This window comes from Anomaloglossus baeobatrachus, chromosome 12 (assembly GCF_048569485.1).
Source record: "Anomaloglossus baeobatrachus isolate aAnoBae1 chromosome 12, aAnoBae1.hap1, whole genome shotgun sequence".
Taxonomy (NCBI): Eukaryota; Metazoa; Chordata; class Amphibia; order Anura; family Aromobatidae; genus Anomaloglossus; species Anomaloglossus baeobatrachus.
Genome location: NC_134364.1, coordinates 25,528,297 through 25,546,399, shown reverse-complemented (window position 1 = coordinate 25,546,399; position 18,103 = coordinate 25,528,297). Strand labels below are relative to the sequence as shown.

General features: G+C 52.2%; 1 protein-coding gene across 3 annotated transcripts in view; it reads right to left on the bottom strand.

Annotated features, from left to right (window-relative positions):
- Positions 1-18,103, bottom strand: part of LOC142257967 (neuroendocrine protein 7B2-like) — a 229,620-nt gene that overhangs the window by 152,859 nt on the left and 58,658 nt on the right. For all 3 annotated transcript variants that reach the window (XM_075330307.1, XM_075330305.1, XM_075330306.1), the window contains exon 5: positions 8,231-8,391. In XM_075330307.1, the coding sequence (XP_075186422.1) occupies positions 8,231-8,391 (161 nt within the window). The remainder of the gene's footprint in view (positions 1-8,230; positions 8,392-18,103) is intronic.

Genomic DNA, 18,103 nt, shown 5'->3' with positions numbered 1-18,103 from the left:
AAAGCTTAGGGTGCCCATACGGCTGTAAATGCCGGAGCAACCGACACGCCGATAGCCTCATAGACAGATTTCAACCAGAGTCCATCTGTCTGGCATCTTTAAGTGAAGTCCCATCTCCACTGCAACTATAGCTCTAGCCGCAAGCCTGGAGATTGGAGAATCCACCTTTGGACCCTGGGTCCCGCGCTTGACCACGTCAGGGGGAAAAGGATAACGTGTATCCTTAATACGTTTGGAGAAAACGCTTATCTGGTAAGCGTGGTGTTCCTGGACTGCTTCTCTGAAGTCAGCGTGGCCAGAAAAATACTCAATATACGTTTGAGCTACTGAAATGGGACTTCTCCTGCTGTGAAGCTGACTCCTCCGCTGGGGGAGCTGAGGGAGAAAGATCCAACATTCCATTGATGGACGCTATAGGATCATTCCTTATGGCGTCACCATCCGGTGTATCCGGATTGAGAGCGTTGTCAGGATCAAAGTCCTGATGAGCTACGTCTGCCTCATCATACAGAGAGCCTCCTGGGACCCCCCCCCCCGGAGCACCGATTTTATTCCCAATGAGGGTGGCCAGGGAGCAATGATCCAGATTGCCCATGGCCTGTCCGGACTGCAAGTCTCTATCCCATTGCAACTCCGTCCCTGTCCTTGGACAGGGTTGACAGGTGGTTCCTTTGGCCACGTCTAGTAGAGACCCCGGCTGACCAAGTGCTCTAGGGGAGCATTGCACACAATGGGGTTCAGTGCCGTGGAACAGTGTCACATGCAGTAAAAACAGCATCGAAAGCCTGTGTTGCTTATATGCTGCTGCCGACTAGCCATCTAGGATATAGAGCCAAGAATGGCGACCGTATAGTGCAATGTATGGCATACAAGCATAAAGTACAATGAACACTGCAGCACATGCAATACAAGCAGCATAGAAAGCCTGTGCCTTGGCACCCCTGCTTTTCTGCTGCTGTAGACTAGCCATCTAGGGGAATATAGCCCAGAATATCGACCATACAGTGCAATGTATAGCATACAAGCATAAGTACAATGAACACTGCAACCCCTGCAATACAAGCAGCATAGAAAAAACCTGTGCCTCAGCACCCCTGCTTTTCTGCTGCTGTAGTCTAGTCATTCTAGGCGAAAATAGCCCAGACTAGCGACCGTACAGTGCAGTGTATAGCATACAAGCATAAATACACATGAACACTTCAGTACATGCAATACAAGCAGCATAGAAAGCCTGTGCCTTAGCACCCCTGCTTTCCTGCTGCTGATGTGTCGCCATCTAAGAGGGCATATAGCCAAAAATAGCGACCTATGCAGTATAAGCATAAAAATACAAATGGACAACTGCGGTATTTAGTGGGGTCAGCACTTCAGGTGCCGCTTACCGCCCGCCTATAAGCGGGTGTGTGGTCGCCTTAGTCCTGTGCCTGGTTGCCCAGAGTCCGATCTCTCAGCTCGGACTGCAGGAATGGCTGCCGGCGTCTTCTCCAGCTCGTGTGAGTAGGGGCGGGCCGTGGGCGTGCCCCCAAGTCAGAGCGGGAAACCGGCGTCCCACAGTGTCCAGTGAGAGGGCTGGAGCATGTAAATAAGGCTCCAGCCCTCGGCGCTGCTGATTGTACAGCGTCTCTCCCCTACCCTGATTGACAGGGTGGGGGCGGGAACGAAGCGGAGCTAGGCCGCAAAAGCCGGGGACTGGATTTATAAGCGCCGCCGCCGTAAAAGCGCGGTCGGCGCTAAGTCCCCGGCGCACTACAAGTCCCAGCCGCGCCGCCGCTCCCGGAGCGTCCGGCGCGGTAGTTCCCCATACATAAAGTCACTCAGCTAGGCTGCAGTGACTGTAACCCTTTACTGTCCCCGGCGCACTAGCACACCCAGCAAGTCTGGAGTGTGCTGTGCCTGTGTGTACGGGGACACAGAGTACCTGAATGGTGCAGGGCCATGTCCCTGAACGGTACCCAGCTCCGTATCCAGCAGGTTCAATGGGTCTGTGGATGGAGCCCGGCCTCAGGGCTTTGGGGCCGGTAAGATCCCACTTCCTCAGAGCCCCTCAGGGGGATGGGGAAGGAAAACAGCATGTGGGCTCCAGCCTCTGTACCAGCAATAGGTACCTCAACCTTACAAACCACAAGTGGGGTGAGAAGGGAGCATGCTGGGGGCCCCATATGGGCCCTCTTTTCTTCCATCCGATATAGTCAGCAGCTACTGCTGACTAAACAGTGGAGCTATGCGTGGATGTCTGACCTCCTTCGCACAAAGCAGAAAACTGGTGAGCCAGTGATCCCACTGGGGGTGTATAGCCAGAAGGGGAGGGGCCTTACACTTTTTAGTGTAATGCTTTGTGTGGCCTCCGGAGGCAGTAGCTATACACCCAATCGTCTGGGTCTCCCAATAGAGCGCCGAAGAAAAGTGCATCGGAACGGCGGATGGGCGCCGTGCGAGAAATGTAGATTCTGAGTGCTCTCACCAGATCTAGCAAACGTAAGTCCTTCTCATACCGGTGAACCGGATGAGGACAAAAAGAAGGCAAAGATATATCCTGATTAAGATGAAACGAGGATACGACCTTAGGGAGAAACTCCGGAATGGGGCGCAGCACTACCTTGTCCTGGTGGAACACCAGGAAGGGAGCTTTGGATGACAGAGCTGCCAGCTCAGACACTCGTCGAAGCGATGTGATCGCAACAAGAAACGCCACTTTCTGTGACAGACGAGAAAAGGAAACGTCCTTCAGAGGCTCGAAGGGCGGCTTTTGCAGAGCAACTAGTACTCTGTTAAGATCCCATGGATCTAACGGCCGCTTGTACGGGGGCACAATATGACAGACCCCCTGTAGGAACGTGCACACCTTAGGAAGACGTGCTAGACGCTTCTGAAAAAACACAGATAGTGCCGAGACTTGCCCTTTAAGGGAGCTGAGCGACAAGCCCTTTTCCAACCCCGATTGCAGGAAGGAAAGAAAAATGGGCAATGCAAATGGCCAAGGGGATACTCTCTGTGCAGAGCACCAGGATAAGAAAATCTTCCACGTTCTGTGGTAGATCTTAGCAGACGTTGACTTCCTAGCTTGTCTCATTGTGGCTACGACTCCTTGAGATAATCCTGCGGACGCTAGGATCCAGGACTCAATGGCCACACAGTCAGGTTCAGGGCCGCAGAATTCTGATGGAAAAACGGCCCTTGGGACAGTAAGTCTGGTCGGTCTGGCAGTGACCACGGTCGGCCGACCGTGAGATGCCACAGATCCGGATACCACGATCTCCTCGGCCAGTCTGGGGCGACGAGTATGACGCGGCTGCAATCGGATCTGATCTTGCGTAACACTCTGGGCAAGAGTGCCAGAGGTGGGAAGACGTATGGGAGCTGGAACTGCGACCAATCTTGCACCAAGGCGTCTGCCGCCAGAGCTCTTTGATCGCGCGACCTCGCCATGAATGCCGGGACCTTGTTGTTGTGCCGGGACGCCATTAGATCGACGTCCGGCACTCCCCAGCGGCGACAGATTTCCTGAAACACGTCCGGGTGAAGGGACCATTCCCCTGCGTCCATGCCCTGGCGACTGAGGAAGTCTGCTTCCCAGTTTTCTACGCCCGGGATGTGAACCGCGGATATGGTGGATGCTGTGTCCTCCACCCACATTAGAATGCGCCGGACTTCTTGGAAGGCTTGCCGACTGCGCGTCCCTCCTTGGTGGTTGATGTATGCCACCGCTGTGGAGTTGTCCGACTGGATTCGGATCTGCTTTCCTTCCAGCCACTGTTGGAATGCTAGTAGGGCAAGATACACTGCCCTGATTTCCAGAACATTGATCTGCAGGGTGGACTCCTGCGGAGTCCACGTCCCCTGAGCCCTGTGGTGGAGAAACACTGCTCCCCACCCTGACAGACTGGCATCTGTCGTGACTACTGCCCAGGATGGGGGTAGGAAGGATCTTCCCTGAGACAATGAGGTGGGAAGGAGCCACCATTGTAGAGAGTCCTTGGCCGTCTGGGAAAGAGACTTTCCTGTCGAGGGACGTTGACTTCCCGTCCCATTGGCGGAGGATGTCGCATTGAAGTGGGCGCAGATGAAACTGCGCAAAGGGAACTGCTTCCATGGCTGCCACCATCTTCCCGAGGAAGTGCATGAGGCGCCGTAAGGAGTGCGACTGGCCCTGAAGAAGAGATTGCACCCCTGTCTGTAGGGACCGCTGCTTGTTCAGCGGAAGCTTCACTCTCGCTGCTCGAGTATGGAACTCCATGCCAAGATACGTTAGTGACTGTGTCGGTGACAGATTTGACTTTGGAAAGTTGATGATCCATCCGAAAGTCTGTAGAGTCTCTAGCGTAGCATGTAGACTGAGTTGGCATGCCTCTTGAGAGGGTGCCTTGACAAGTAGATCGTCTAGATAAGGGATCACCGAGTGTCCCTGAGAGTGCAAGACTGCTACCACCGCCGCCATGACCTTGGTGAAGACCCGTGGGGCTGTCGCCAGACCAAATGGCAGAGCCACGAACTGCAGATGGTCGTTTCCTATCACAAAACGTAGAAAACGTTGATGTTCTGTAGCACTTGGCACGTGGAGATAAGCATCTTTGATGTCTATTGAGGCAAGGAAGTCTCCTTGAGACATTGAGGCAATGACAGAACGGAGAGTTTCCATTCGGAACCGCCTGGCGTGCACATGTTTGTTGAGCAGTTTTAGGTCCAGAACAGGACGGAACGAGCCGTCCTTTTTTGGAACCACAAAGAGATTGGAATAAAACCCTCGCCCTTGTTCCTGAGGCGGTACAGGAACCACTACTCCTTCCGCTCTTAGGGAGCCCACCGCCTGCAGCAGGGCATCTGCTCGGTCTGGATGTGGGGAGGTTCTGAAGAACCGAGCTGGAGGACGAGAACTGAACTCGATTCTGTACCCGCGAGACAAAATGTCTGTCACCCACCGGTCTTTGACCTGAGACATCCAAATGTCGTAAAAGCGGGAGAGCCTGCCCCCGACCGGAGATGCGGAGGGAGGGGGCTGGAAGTCATGAGGTAGCCGCTTTGGAAGCGGTTCCTCCATTTGCTTTCTTGGGGCGTGCGTGAGTCCGCCAGGAATCTGAGATTCTTTGCGTCCTCTGAGTCCCTTTGGACGAGGAGAATTGTGTCTTGCCCGAACCTCGAAAGGACTGAAACTTCTGCTGCCACTTTTTCTGCTGAGGTTTGCTTGGTTTGGGCTGGGGTAAGGAAGAGTCTTTACCCTTGGACTGTTTAATGATGTCAGCTAATGGCTCGCCAAACAGTCTATCTCTAGATAATGGCAAGCTGGTTAAACATTTTTTGGAACCAGCATCTGCTTTCCAGTCCTTTAACCACAAGGCTCTGCGCAAAACTACCGAATTGGCGGACGCCATTGAGGTGCGGCTGGTAGATTCTAGGACCGCATTGATAGCGTAGGACGCAAACGCAGACATCTGCGAGGTAAGGGACGCCACTTGCGGCACCGCTGGATGTATGATAGCATCCACTTTTGCTAAACCAGCTGAAATAGCTTGGAGTGCCCATACGGCTGCGAATGCTGGAGCAAACGACGCGCCGATAGCTTCATAGACAGATTTTAACCAAAGGTCCATCTGTCTGTCATTGGCATCTTTAAGTGAAGCGCCATCCTCCACTGCAACTATGGATCTAGCTGCAAGTTTGGAAATCGGGGGGTCAACCTTTGGACACTGGGTCCAGCGCTTGACCACGTCAGGGGGGAAAGGATAACGTGTATCCCTAGAACGTTTAGAGAAACGCCTTTCTGGATGAGCGTCGTGCTTCTGGATTGATTCTCTGAAGTCAGAGTGGTCCAACAAAGCACTCAATTTACGCTTGGGATAGAGGAAACGAAACTTCTCCTGCTCTGCCGCTGCCTCTTCTGCTGAAGGGGCTGGGGGAGAAATATCTAACAGTCTATTGATGGCTGAGATAAGATCGTTTACCATGGCGTCCCCATCCGGGGCATCGAGATTGAGAGGGGTTCCAGGATTAGACTCCTGATCACTCTCTTCAGACGCATCACAGGGAGACTGATTGCGCTGAGACCCTGAGCAGTGTGATGACGTTGAGGGTCTTTCCCAGCGAGCTCGCTTAGGGTGGCTGGGGCTATCATCTGAGTCATAATACTCAGCCTGTGAAGCCGGGGACCCCCTTGCAGTCTGAATTAGTTCCAACTGAGGGGGATTAGAGGACAGAGACCTCGCCGTGTCCATAGACTGAGCCCCAGGCATGGATTGCAAAGTTTCAAGGATCTTTGTCATAGTCACAGACATTCTATCAGCAAAAACTGCAAAGTCCGTCCCTGACACCGGGGCAGGACTTACAAGCGTCTCAGCCTGGGTCACTACCTCTCCGGACTCCGGCTGGCGAAGCAGCACCGGATCTGAGCATTGCACACAATGGGGGTCATTGGAGCCTGCTGGTAGAGCAGCCCCACATGCAGCACACGCAGTGTACACAGCCCTAGCCTTGGCAGCCTTGCGTTTTGTGGATGACATGTTGCTGCGTCCTCAGAGCGATCTGGGGTATCCAGCCAGGAAGCGACCTCACAGTGCAAGAAATAAATAAATATATATATCTGGTGACACAGTACACCAATACACACTGAGGCACTAGAGGGGCCAGCTGAAATGCCGCTTACCGCCCGCTTAAGAGCGGGTGTGTGGTCGCCAAAAGCCCCCTAGTCCAGGTCTCCCAGAGCCTTGCGTCCTTCCTCCAGCCAGACTGCATGTAATGGCTGCCGGCGTCCTGGGAGAGGAGGGGGGGCGGGCCCTGGGCGTTCCTGGCTAAGAGCGGGAAGCCTGCTTCCCTCTATGCCTAGTGAGAGGGCTGGAGCATGTAAATCAGGCTCCAGCCTCCGTCGCTGCTGCGAAACAGCGTCCCTCCTCTACCCTGATTGACAGGGTGGGGGCGGGAACGAAGCGGAGCTAGGCCGCAAAAGCCGGGGACTGAATTTATAAACGCCGCCGCCGTAAAAGCGCGGTCGGCGTGTCCCCGGCGCACTACAAGTCACAGCAGCGCCGCCGGTCCAGTGGGGGTCGGCGCTGCGTTCACACAACACAAAAGTCCCCCAGTAAACTGCAGGAACACCAACTCAAGCGTTACGGTCCCCGGCGCACTACAACGCCCAGCCAGCCCGGAGTGTGTCTGTGCCTGCCGGGGACACAGAGTACCTGTATGATGCAGGGCCATGTCCCTGATTGTACTCCTGCTCCGTATCCATCAGGTGCTATGGGTCTGTGGATGGAGCCCGGCGTCAGAGCTTTGAGGCCGGCAGGATCCCACTTCCACAGAGCCCTATCAGGGGATGTGGAAGGAAAACAGCATGTGGGGCTCCAGCCTCTGTACCAGCAATAGGTACCTCAACCTTACAACACCATCCACGGGTGAGAAGGGAGCATGCTGGGGGCCCTATATTGGCCCTCTTTTCTTCCATCCGACATAGTCAGCAGCTGCTGCTGACTAAAATCTGTGGAGCTATGCATGGATGTCTGACCTCCTTCGCACAAAGCTTGAAAACTGGAGAACCCGTGATACCACGGGGGGGGTATAGCCAGAAGGGGAGGGGCCTTACACTTTTTGGTGTAGTTGCTTTGTGTGGCCTCCGGAGGCAGTAGCTATACCCCAATCGTCTGGGTCTCCCAATAGAGCGCTGAAGAAAAAAAGGATAATATATGAACAAAACCCAACTACATCACGAGGATCCAAGGAAGTGCTTGTTTGCAAGGCAAAATATTGAAAACACTGTTAGGCTATGTACCCGTGGATTTCTCCGCAGGTTTCCCGCAGCAGCTCCCCGGAATCCGCAGTTATCCATTGCTGCGGGATTCCAGCGAAATATCTGTGGACATTCGTGCGACTTACCTGCGGAGGCCGCGGCCTTTATCTCCATAGTGGAGGGCCTGGATTTCTGCAGGAATAATTCACATGCAGTTACGTGCGGCTGTGGGACATCCGCAGCCGCACATACCGCAGCATGGACACAGCACTCCCCATGACCCATAGGATAACATGGGGAGTGTCTGTACTTGCTAAAACCTGCAGATTTATCAACAAAATCCAGATAAATCCACAGGTTTTCCGCGGCAAAATCCGCGAACACACGGTCCCGTGGGCACATAGCTTGTGCAGTGGATGGAGCCCAGGTTTGTTGGCTTGTGTGTGGGGAGAGAACTTGGTGATAAATTTGATACATTTTGGATTTTGCAGAAATTAGGAAACTTTCATTTTGATTTACCAATATCTGCAGGATGATCTATAAGAGTTTTTACAATGGCTGCTTGTATACGCAGCTTCTTCTCCGTGCTGGGGGAGATCTTATCGTTGTCATCCGAATGTAGTAGGTTAGGAGCAAATATCACGGCCAAGTTGTGGCTGTCCATCCGATTATGGTCGCATCTGCAGGGAAAACAAACCGCGGGTATGCTTTACTAAAGACAACTCCGATACAGACAGGTACAATTATGTGGCTACAAAGCAGTAACTTACACTCATTTAACTCCTTAATGCTTAAATTATGCCGATTGCGAAGGTCCAGAAGCTCACCAGACATACAGGACAGACCAAAAGTTTGGACACACCTTCTCATTCAAAGAGCTTTCTTTATTTTCAGGACTCTGAAAATTGTAGATTCACATTGAAGGCATCAAAGCTATGAATTATCACATGTGGAATGAAATACTTAAAGTGTGAAACAACTGAAAATATGTCATTCTAGGTTCTTCACAGTAGCCACCTTTTGCTTTGATTACTGCTTTGCACACTCTTGGCATTCTCTTGATGAGCTTCAAGAGGTAGTCACAGGAAATGGTTTTCCAACAGTCTTGAAGGAGTTCCCAGAGATGCTTAGCACTTGTTGGCCCTTTTACCTTCACTCTGCGGTCCAGCTCACTCCAAACCATCTCGATTGGGTTCAGGTCTGGTGACTGTGGAGACCAGGTCACCTGGCATAGCAACCCATCACTCTCCTCCTTAGAAAAATAGCCCTTACACAGCCTGGAGGAGTGCTTGGGGTCATTGTCCTGTTGAAAAATAAAGGATGGTCCAACTAAAACGCAAACTGGAAGGAATAGCACGCCGCTGCAAGATGCTGTGGTAGCCATGCTGGTTCAGTATGCCTTCAATTTTGAATAAATCCCCAACAGTGTCACCAACAAAGCCCCCCACACCATCACACCTCCTCCTCCATGCTTCACTGTGGGAACTAGGCATGTAGAGTCCATCCGTTCACCTTTTCTACAAAGACACGGTGGTTGGATCCAATGATCTCAAATTTGGACTCAATAGACCAAAGCACAGATTTCCACTGGTCTAATGTCCATTCCTTGTGTTCTTTAGCCCAAACAAGTCTCTTCTGCTTGTTGCCTGTCCTTAGCAGTGGTTTCCTAGCAGCTATTTTACCATGAAGGCTGCTGCACAAAGTCTCCTCTTAACAGTTGTTCTAGAGATGTGTCTGCTGCTAGAACTCTGTGTGGCATTGACCTGGTCTCTAATCTGAGCTGCTGTTAACCTGCGATTTCTGAGGCTGGTGACTTGGATAAACTTATCCTCCGCAGCAGAGGTGACTCTTTGTCTTCCTTTCCTGGGGCGGTCCTCATGTGAGCCAGTTTCTTTGTAGCGTTTGATGGTTTTTGCCACTGCACTTGGGGACACTTTCAAAGTGTCCCCAATTTTTCGGACTGACTGACCTTCATTTCTTATAGTAATGATGGCCACTCTTTTTTCTTTACTTAGCTGCTTTTTTCTTGCCATAATACAAATTCTAACATTCTATTCAGTAGCACTATCAGCTGTGTATCCACCAGACTTCTGCACAACACAACTGATGGTCCCAACCCCATTTATAAGGCAAGAAATGCCACTTATTAAACCTGACAGGGCACACCTGTGAAGTGAGAACCATTTCCGGTGACTACCTCTTGAAGCTCATCAAGAGAATGACAAGAGTGTGCAAAGCAGTAATCAAAGCAAAAGGTGGCTACTTTGAAGAACCTAGAATATAAGACATATTTTCAGTTGTTTCACACTTTAAGTATTTCATTCCACATGTGTTAATTTATAGTTTTGATGCCTTCACCGTGAATCTACAATTTTGAGAGTCATGAAAATAAAAAACTATTTGAATGAGAAGGTGTGTCCAAACTTTTGCTCTGTACTGTACATAGTGATGCTCCCGCTGTAACGGCAGGGACTGCGGAGAACATCAGTCCTTCAGTGTAACTCCTCATATACGATAGTCAATAAACTTAGCATATGAGGAGTTTGACAGAGGCAGAGGGCTCCCTCTGTCAGGAAACTGCCCCCTTCTTTCCTGACTGCAGTGTGACAATGGTTTTCTGTGGCAACCGAAGGCCTGACAACAGCTTCTGTGCCGGCCAAATAGCAAAGACAGTTGTCAAAACACAGATTACTCTGTTGGGGCGATCAAGGCAATGCAAGTTCAAGTCCCTCTGTGGGACTAATTGTTGGGGGGGGGAGGGGTTAATTTCATTTCTCCCTTTAAGGAGTCATTAAATCGGTTAATATGTGCATGTGCTCCAGAATGGAGCCACCGACAAATACATCAACCCACCCTGCAAAAGAAAAACAAAAAAAAACCAAACATACAGCTATGTGGACAAACAAAATAAAAAAAAAAAAAAAAAAAAAAAAAGTGTAAAAAAGAAGGGAATTTTGTTTACTTACCGTAAATTCCTTTTCTTCTAGCTCTAATTGGGAGACCCAGACAATTGGGTGTATAGGCTATGCCTCCGGAGGCAGCACAAAGTATTACACTCAAAAGTGTTAAGCCCCTCCCCTTCTGCCTATACACCCCCCGTGCTCCCACGGGCTCCTCAGTTTTGGTGCAAAAGCAAGAAGGAGGAAAAAGAATTATAAACTGGTTTAAAGTAACATCGATCCGAAGGAATATCGGAGAACTGAAACCACTCAACATGAACGACATGTGTACACAAAAAAACAGGGGCGGGTGCTGGGTCTCCCAATTAGAGCTAGAAGAAAAGGAATTTACGGTAAGTAAACAAAATTCCCTTCTTCTTTGTCGCTCTATTGGGAGACCCAGACAATTGGGATGTCCAAAAGCAATCCCTGGGTGGGTAAAATAATACCTCGTAAGAGAGCCGTAAAACGGCCTCTTCCTACAGGTGCGCAATCGCCGCCTGAAGGACTCGTCTACCTAGGCTGGCATCCGCCGAAGCATAGGTATGCAACTGATAGTGTTTCGTGAAAGTGTGCAGGCTCGACCAGGTAGCCGCCTGACACACCTGCTGAGCCGCATCCTGGTGTCTCAAAGCCCAGGACGCACCCACGGCTCTGGTAGAATGGGCCTTCAGCCCTGAGGGAACCGGAAGCCCAGCCGAACGGTGGACTTCGAGAATTGGCTCCTTGATCCACCGAGCCAGGGTTGATTTGGAAGCCTGTGACCCTTTACGCTGGCCAGCGACAAGGACAAAGAGTGCATCCGAGCGGCGCAGGGGCGCCGTACGAGAAGAAGGGAATTTTGTTACTTACCGTAAATTCCTTTTCTTCTAGCTCTTATTGGGAGACCCAGACGATTGGGGTATAGCTACTGCCCTCTGGAGGCCACACAAAGCACTACATCAAAAGTGCAAGGCCCCTCCTCCTCTGGCTATACCCCCCCCCGTGGTATCACGGGTTCTCCAGTTTTAGTGCCAAAGCAAGAAGGAGGAAGCCAATAACTGGTTTAAACAAATTAACTCCGAATAACATTGGAGAACTGAAAAACCGTTCAACATGAACAACATGTGTACCCGCAAACAACAAAAAAACATCCCGAAGGACAACAGGGCGGGTGCTGGGTCTCCCAATAAGAGCTAGAAGAAAAGGAATTTACGGTAAGTAACAAAATTCCCTTCTTCTTCAGCGCTCTATTGGGAGACCCAGACGATTGGGACGTCCAAAAGCTGTCCCTGGGTGGGTAAAGAAATACCTCATGTTAGAGCTGCAAAAACAGCCCTCCCCTACGGGGGTGTCACTGCCGCCTGCAGGACTCTTCTACCTAAGCTGGCATCCGCCGAAGCATAGGTATGCACCTGATAATGCTTGGTGAAAGTGTGCAGACTGGACCAGGTGGCTGCCTGGCACACCTGTTGAGCCGAAGCCTGGTGTCGCAATGCCCAGGACGCACCCACGGCTCTGGTAGAATGGGCCTTCAGCCCTGATGGAACCGGAAGCCCAGCAGAACGGTAGGCTTCAAGAATTGGTTCTTTGATCCATCGAGCCAGGGTGGCCTTAGAAGCCTGCGACCCTTTGCGCTTACCAGTGACAAGGACAAAGAGTGCATCCGAACGGCGCAAGGGCGCCGTGCGGGAAATGTAGATTCTGAGTGCTCTCACCAGATCTAACAAATGTAAATCCTTCTCATACCGATGAGCTGCATGAGGACAAAACGAAGGCAAAGAGATATCCTGATTAAGATGAAAAGAGGATACCACCTTCGGGAGAAACTCCTGAATGGGGCTCAGCACTACCTTGTCCTGGTGGAAGACCAGGAAGGGAGCCTTGGATGACAGCGCTGCCAGCTCAGACACTCTCCGAAGAGATGTGATCGCTACCAGAAAAACCACTTTCTGTGATAGTCTAGAAAGTGAAACCTCCCTCAGAGGCTTGAAGGGCGGCTTCTGGAGGGCAACTAGTACCCTGTTCAGATCCCATGGATCTAACGGCCGCTTGTACGGGGGTACGATATGGCAAACCCCCTGTAGGAACGTGCGCACCTTAGGAAGGCGTGCCAAACGCCTCTGAAAAAAGACGGAAAGCGCCGAGACCTGACCTTTAAGGGAGCCGAGCGACAAACCTTTTTTCTAACCCAGATTGCAGGAAAGATAGAAAGGTAGGCAATGCAAATGGCCAGGGAGACACTCCCTGAGCAGAGCACCAGGATAAGAATATCCTCCACGTTCTGTGGTAGATCTTAGCAGACGTGGGCTTCCTAGCCTGTCTCATGGTGGCAACGACCCCTTGGGATAATCCTGAAGACGCTAGGATCCAGGACTCAATGGCCACACAGTCAGGTTCAGGGCCGCAGAATTCCGATGGAAAAACGGCCCTTGGAACAGTAAGTCTGGACGGTCTGGTAGTGCCCACGGTTGGCCGACCGTGAGATGCCACAGATCCGGATACCACGCCCTCCTCGGCCAGTCTGGGGCGACGAGTATGACGCGGCTGCAATCGGATCTGATCTTGCGTAGCACTCTGGGCAAGAGTGCCAGAGGTGGAAACACATAAGGGAGCCGGAACTGCGACCAATCTTGCACTAAGGCGTCTGCCGCCAGAGCTCTTTGATCGCGAGACCGTGCTATGAAGGTTGGGACCTTGTTGTTGTGCCGGGACGCCATTAGGTCGACGTCCGGCCTTCTCCATCGGCGACAGATTTCCTGAAACACGTCCGGGTGAAGGGACCATTCCCCTGCGTCCATGCCCTGGCGACTGAGGAAGTCTGCTTCCCAATTTTCTACGCCGGGGATGTGAACTGCGGATATGGTGGAGGCCGTGGCTTCCACCCACATCAGAATCCGCCGGACTTCCTGGAAGGCTTGCCGACTGCGTGTCCCCCCTTGGTGGTTGATGTATGCCACCGCTGTGGAGTTGTCCGACTGAATTCGGATCTGCCTTCCTTCCAGCCACTGCTGGAAGGCTAGAAGGGCAAGATACACTGCTCTGATTTCCAGAACATTGATCTGAAGGGTGGACTCCTGCTGAGTCCACGTACCCTGAGCCCTGTGGTGGAGAAAAACTGCTCCCCACCCTGACAGACTCGCATCTGTCGTGACCACCGCCCAAGACGGTGGTAGGAAGGATCTTCCCTGTGATAATGAGGTGGGAAGAAGCCACCATTACAGAGAGTCCTTGGCCGTCTGTGAAAGGGATACTTTCCTGTTCAGGGATGTTGACTTCCCGTCCCATTGGCGGAGAATGTCCCATTGAAGTGGACGCAGATGAAACTGCGTAAACGGAACCGCCTCCATTGCCGCCACCATCTTCCCGAGGAAGTGCATGAGGCGTCTTAAGGAGTGCGACTGACCTTGAAGGAGAGTCTGCACCCCAGTCTGTAGTGACCGCTGCTTGTCCAGCGGAAGCTTCACTAGCGCTGAGAGGGTATGAAACTCCTGCCAAGATACGTTAGTGATTGGGTCGGTGACCGGTTTGGCTTTGAGAAGTTGATGAGCCACCCAAACGTCTGGAGAGTCTCCAGCGCAACATTCAGGCTGAGTTGGCATGCCTCTTGAGAGGGTGCCTTGCCAAGTAGATCGTCCAAGTAAGGGATCACAGAGTGTCCCTGTGAGTGCAAGACTGCTACCCCTGCCGCCATGACCTTGGTGAACACCCGTGGGGCTGTCGCCAGACCGAATGGCAGAGCTACGCACTGAAGATGGTCGTCACCTATCACGAAACGTAGAAAACATTGGTGCTCTGTAGCAATCGGCACGTGGAGATAAGCATCTTTGATGTCTATTGATGCTAGGAAATTTCCTTGAGACATTGAGGCAATGACGGAGCGGAGGGTTTCATCCGGAACCGCCTGGCCTCCACGTGCTTGTTGAGCAGTTTTAGGTCCAGAACGGAACGGAAAGAGCCATCCTTTTTTGGCACCACAACCAGATTGGAGAAAAACCGTGTCTTGTTCCTGAAGAGGAACAGGGATTACCACTCCTTCTGCCTGCAGAAGAGCATCGGCTCGGTGGGGAGGTGGGGACGGTCTGAAGAATCGAGTCGGAGGACGAGAACAGAACTCTGTCCTGTGCACGTGGGCACAATGTCCCTCACCCACCGGTCTGTGACCTGTGGCAGCTAAATGTCGCCAAAGGCGAGCGAGTCTGCCATCAACCGTGGATGCGGAGAGATGAGAGAGCTGAGAGTCATGAGGAGACCGCCTTGGTAGCGGTTCCTCCGTCTGCCTTCCTTGGGCGTGATTGAGCCCGGCCGGAAGCTGAGCCCCTCTGAGGCTTTTCAGCCCTTTTGGACGAGGACAAGTGGGACCTGCCCGAGCTTGGGAAGGACCGAAACCTCGACTGTCCTTCCAGGACAGCATCAATAGGGTAAGTCGCAATGCAGACATTGCGAGGTTACGGACGCCCCTGCGGCATAGATGTACATATGCTCAAGACCAGCTGCGCAAGAACAGCTGAAAGCTTAGGGTGCCCATACGGCTGTGAATGCCGGAGCAACCGACACGCCGATAGCCTCATAGACAGATTTCAATCAGAGTCCATCTGTCAGTCAATGGCATCTTTAAGTGAAGTCCCATCTCCACTGCAACTATGGCTCTAGCCGCAAGCCTGGAGATTGGAGAATCCACCTTTGGACCCTGGGTCCAGCGCTTGACCACGTCAGGGGGAAAAGGATAACGTGTATCCTTAATACGTTTGGAGAAAACGCTTATCTGGTAAGCGTGGTGTTCCTGGACTGCTTCTCTGAATTCAGCGTGGCCAGAAAAATACTCAATATACGTTTGAGCTACTGGAATGGGACTTCTCCTGCTGTGAAGCTGACTCCTCCGCTGGGGGAGCTGAGGGAGAAAGATCCAACATTCCATTGATGGACGCTATAGGATCATTCCTTATGGCGTCACCATCCGGTGTATCCGGATTGAGAGCGGTGTCAGGATCAAAGTCCTGATGAGCTACGTCTGCCTCATCATACAGAGAGCCTCCTGGGACCTCCCCCGGAGCCCCGATTTTTATTCCAAATGAGGGTGGCCAGGGAGCAATGAACCAGATTGCGCATGGCCTGTCTGGACTGCAAGCCTCTATCCCATGACAATATATCAGCCGAAACTGCAACTCCGTCCCTGTCCTTGGACAGGGTTGACAGGTGGTTCCTTTGGCCACGTCTAGGAGAGACCCCGGCTGACCAAGTGCTACAGGAGAGCATTGCAGACAATGGGGGTCAGTGCCGTGAAACAGTATCACATGCAGTAAAAACAGCATCGAAAGCCTGTGTTGCTTATATGCTGCTGCCGACTAGCCATCTAGGATTCTAGAGCCAAGAATGGCGACCGTACAGTGCAATGTATAGCATACCAGCACAAGTACAAATGACCACTGCAGCACATGCAATACAAGCAGCATAGAAGCCTGTGCCCTGGCACCCCAGCTCTTCTGCTGCTGTAGACTAGTCATCTAGGGGAATATGGCCCAGAAGAGTGACCATACAGTGCAATGTATAGCATACAAGCACAAGTACAAATGCACACCGCAGCCCATGCAATACAAGCAGCATAGAAAAAAAAAAAAAACCTGTGCCCCAGCACCCTTGGTTTTCTGCTGCTGTAGTCTAGCCATTCCAGGAGAATATAGCTAAGACTAGCGACTGTACAGTGCAATGTATAACACATAAACACAAATGAGCACCTCAGTCGTGCAATACAAGCAGCCTAGAAAGCCTGTGCCTTAGCACACCTGCTTTCCTGCTGCTAATGTGTCGCTCCCCAAGCGGGCATAAAGCGACCTGTGCAGTTAAAAACAACAGATGTACACACTGCAGTTATCTGTGGTCAGCACTATGTGTGCCGCTTACCGCCCGCCTATCAGCGGGTGTATGATCGCCACCGTCCTGCCTGGTTGCTGAAAATCCGAGCTCGGACTTCAGTAATGGCTGCCGGCTTCTTCCCCAGCTCATGTGAGGAGGGGCGGGCCGTGGGCGTGCCCCCAAGGCAGAGCGGGAATCCGGCGCCCGACAGTGTGCAGTGAGAGGGCTGGAGCATGTAAAAAGGCTCCAGCCCTCGGCGCTGCTGATTGCTCAGCGCCTGTCCCCTTCCCCGAGTGACAGGGAGGGGGCGGGAACGAAGCGGCACTAGGCCGCAGAAGCCGGGGACTGTATTTATAAGCGCCGCCGCCGTAAAAGCGCGGTCGGCGCCCAGTCCCCGGCGAACTACAAGTCCCAGCCGCGCCGCCGCTCCCGGAGCGTCCGGCGCGGTAGTTCCCAAAACACAAAGTCACTCATCAAAGCTGCAGTGACTGTAACCCATTACTGTCCCCGGCGCACTAGCACACCCAGCAAGCCTGGAGTGTGCTGTGCCTGTGTGTACGGGGACACAGAGTACCTGTAATGGTGCAGGGCCATGTCCCTGAACGGTACTCCAGCTCCGTATCCAACAGGTTCAAATGGGTCTGTGGATGGAGCCCGGCGTCAGAGCTTTGAGGCCGGCAGGATCCCACTTCCACAGAGCCCCTCAGGGGGATGTGGAAGGAAAGCAGCATGTGGGCTCCAGCCTCCGTACCAGCAATAGGTACCTCAACCTTACAACACCATCCAGGGGTGAGAAGGGAGCATGCTGGGGACACTATATGTGTCCTCTTTTCTTCCATCCGAAATAGTCAGCAGCTACTGCTGACTAAAATCTGTGGAGCTATGCGTGGATGTCTGACCTCCTTCGCACACAAAGCTAAAACTGGAGAACCCGTGATACCACGGGGGGGGTATAGCCAGAGGAGGAGGGGCCTTGCACTTTTGATGTAGTGCTTTGTGTGGCCTCCAGAGGGCAGTAGCTATACCCCAATCGTCTGGGTCTCCCAATAGAGCGCTGAAGAAATGTAGAGTCTGAGTGCTCTCACCAGATCTAACAAGTGCAAATCCTTTTCACATTGGTGAACTGGATGAGGACAAAAAGAAGGTAAGGAGATATCCTGATTGAGATGAAAGGGGGATACCACCTTAGAGAGAAAGTCCGGAACCGGACGCAGAACCACCTTGTCCTGGTGAACAACCAGGAAAGGGGCTCTGCATGACAGCGCTGCTAGCTCGGACACTCTCCGAAGTGAAGTGACTGCTACTAGAAAAAACCCTTTCTGCGAAAGGCGTGAGAGAGAGAAATATCTCTCATTGTCTCGAATGGTGATTTCTAAAGAACCAGCAGCACCCTGTTCAGAATCCAGGGTTCTAACGTCAGCTTGTAAGAAGGAACGATGTGACAAACCCCCTGCAGGAACGTGCGTACCTGTGGAAGTCTGGCTAGGCGCTTCTGGAAAAAACACAGAGAGCGCTGAGACTTGTCCCTTAAGGGAGTTGAGCGACAAACCCTTTTCCAGTCCAGATTGAAGGAAGGACAGAAAAAATGGGCAAGGCAAAGTGCCAGGGAGAAGAACCCTGA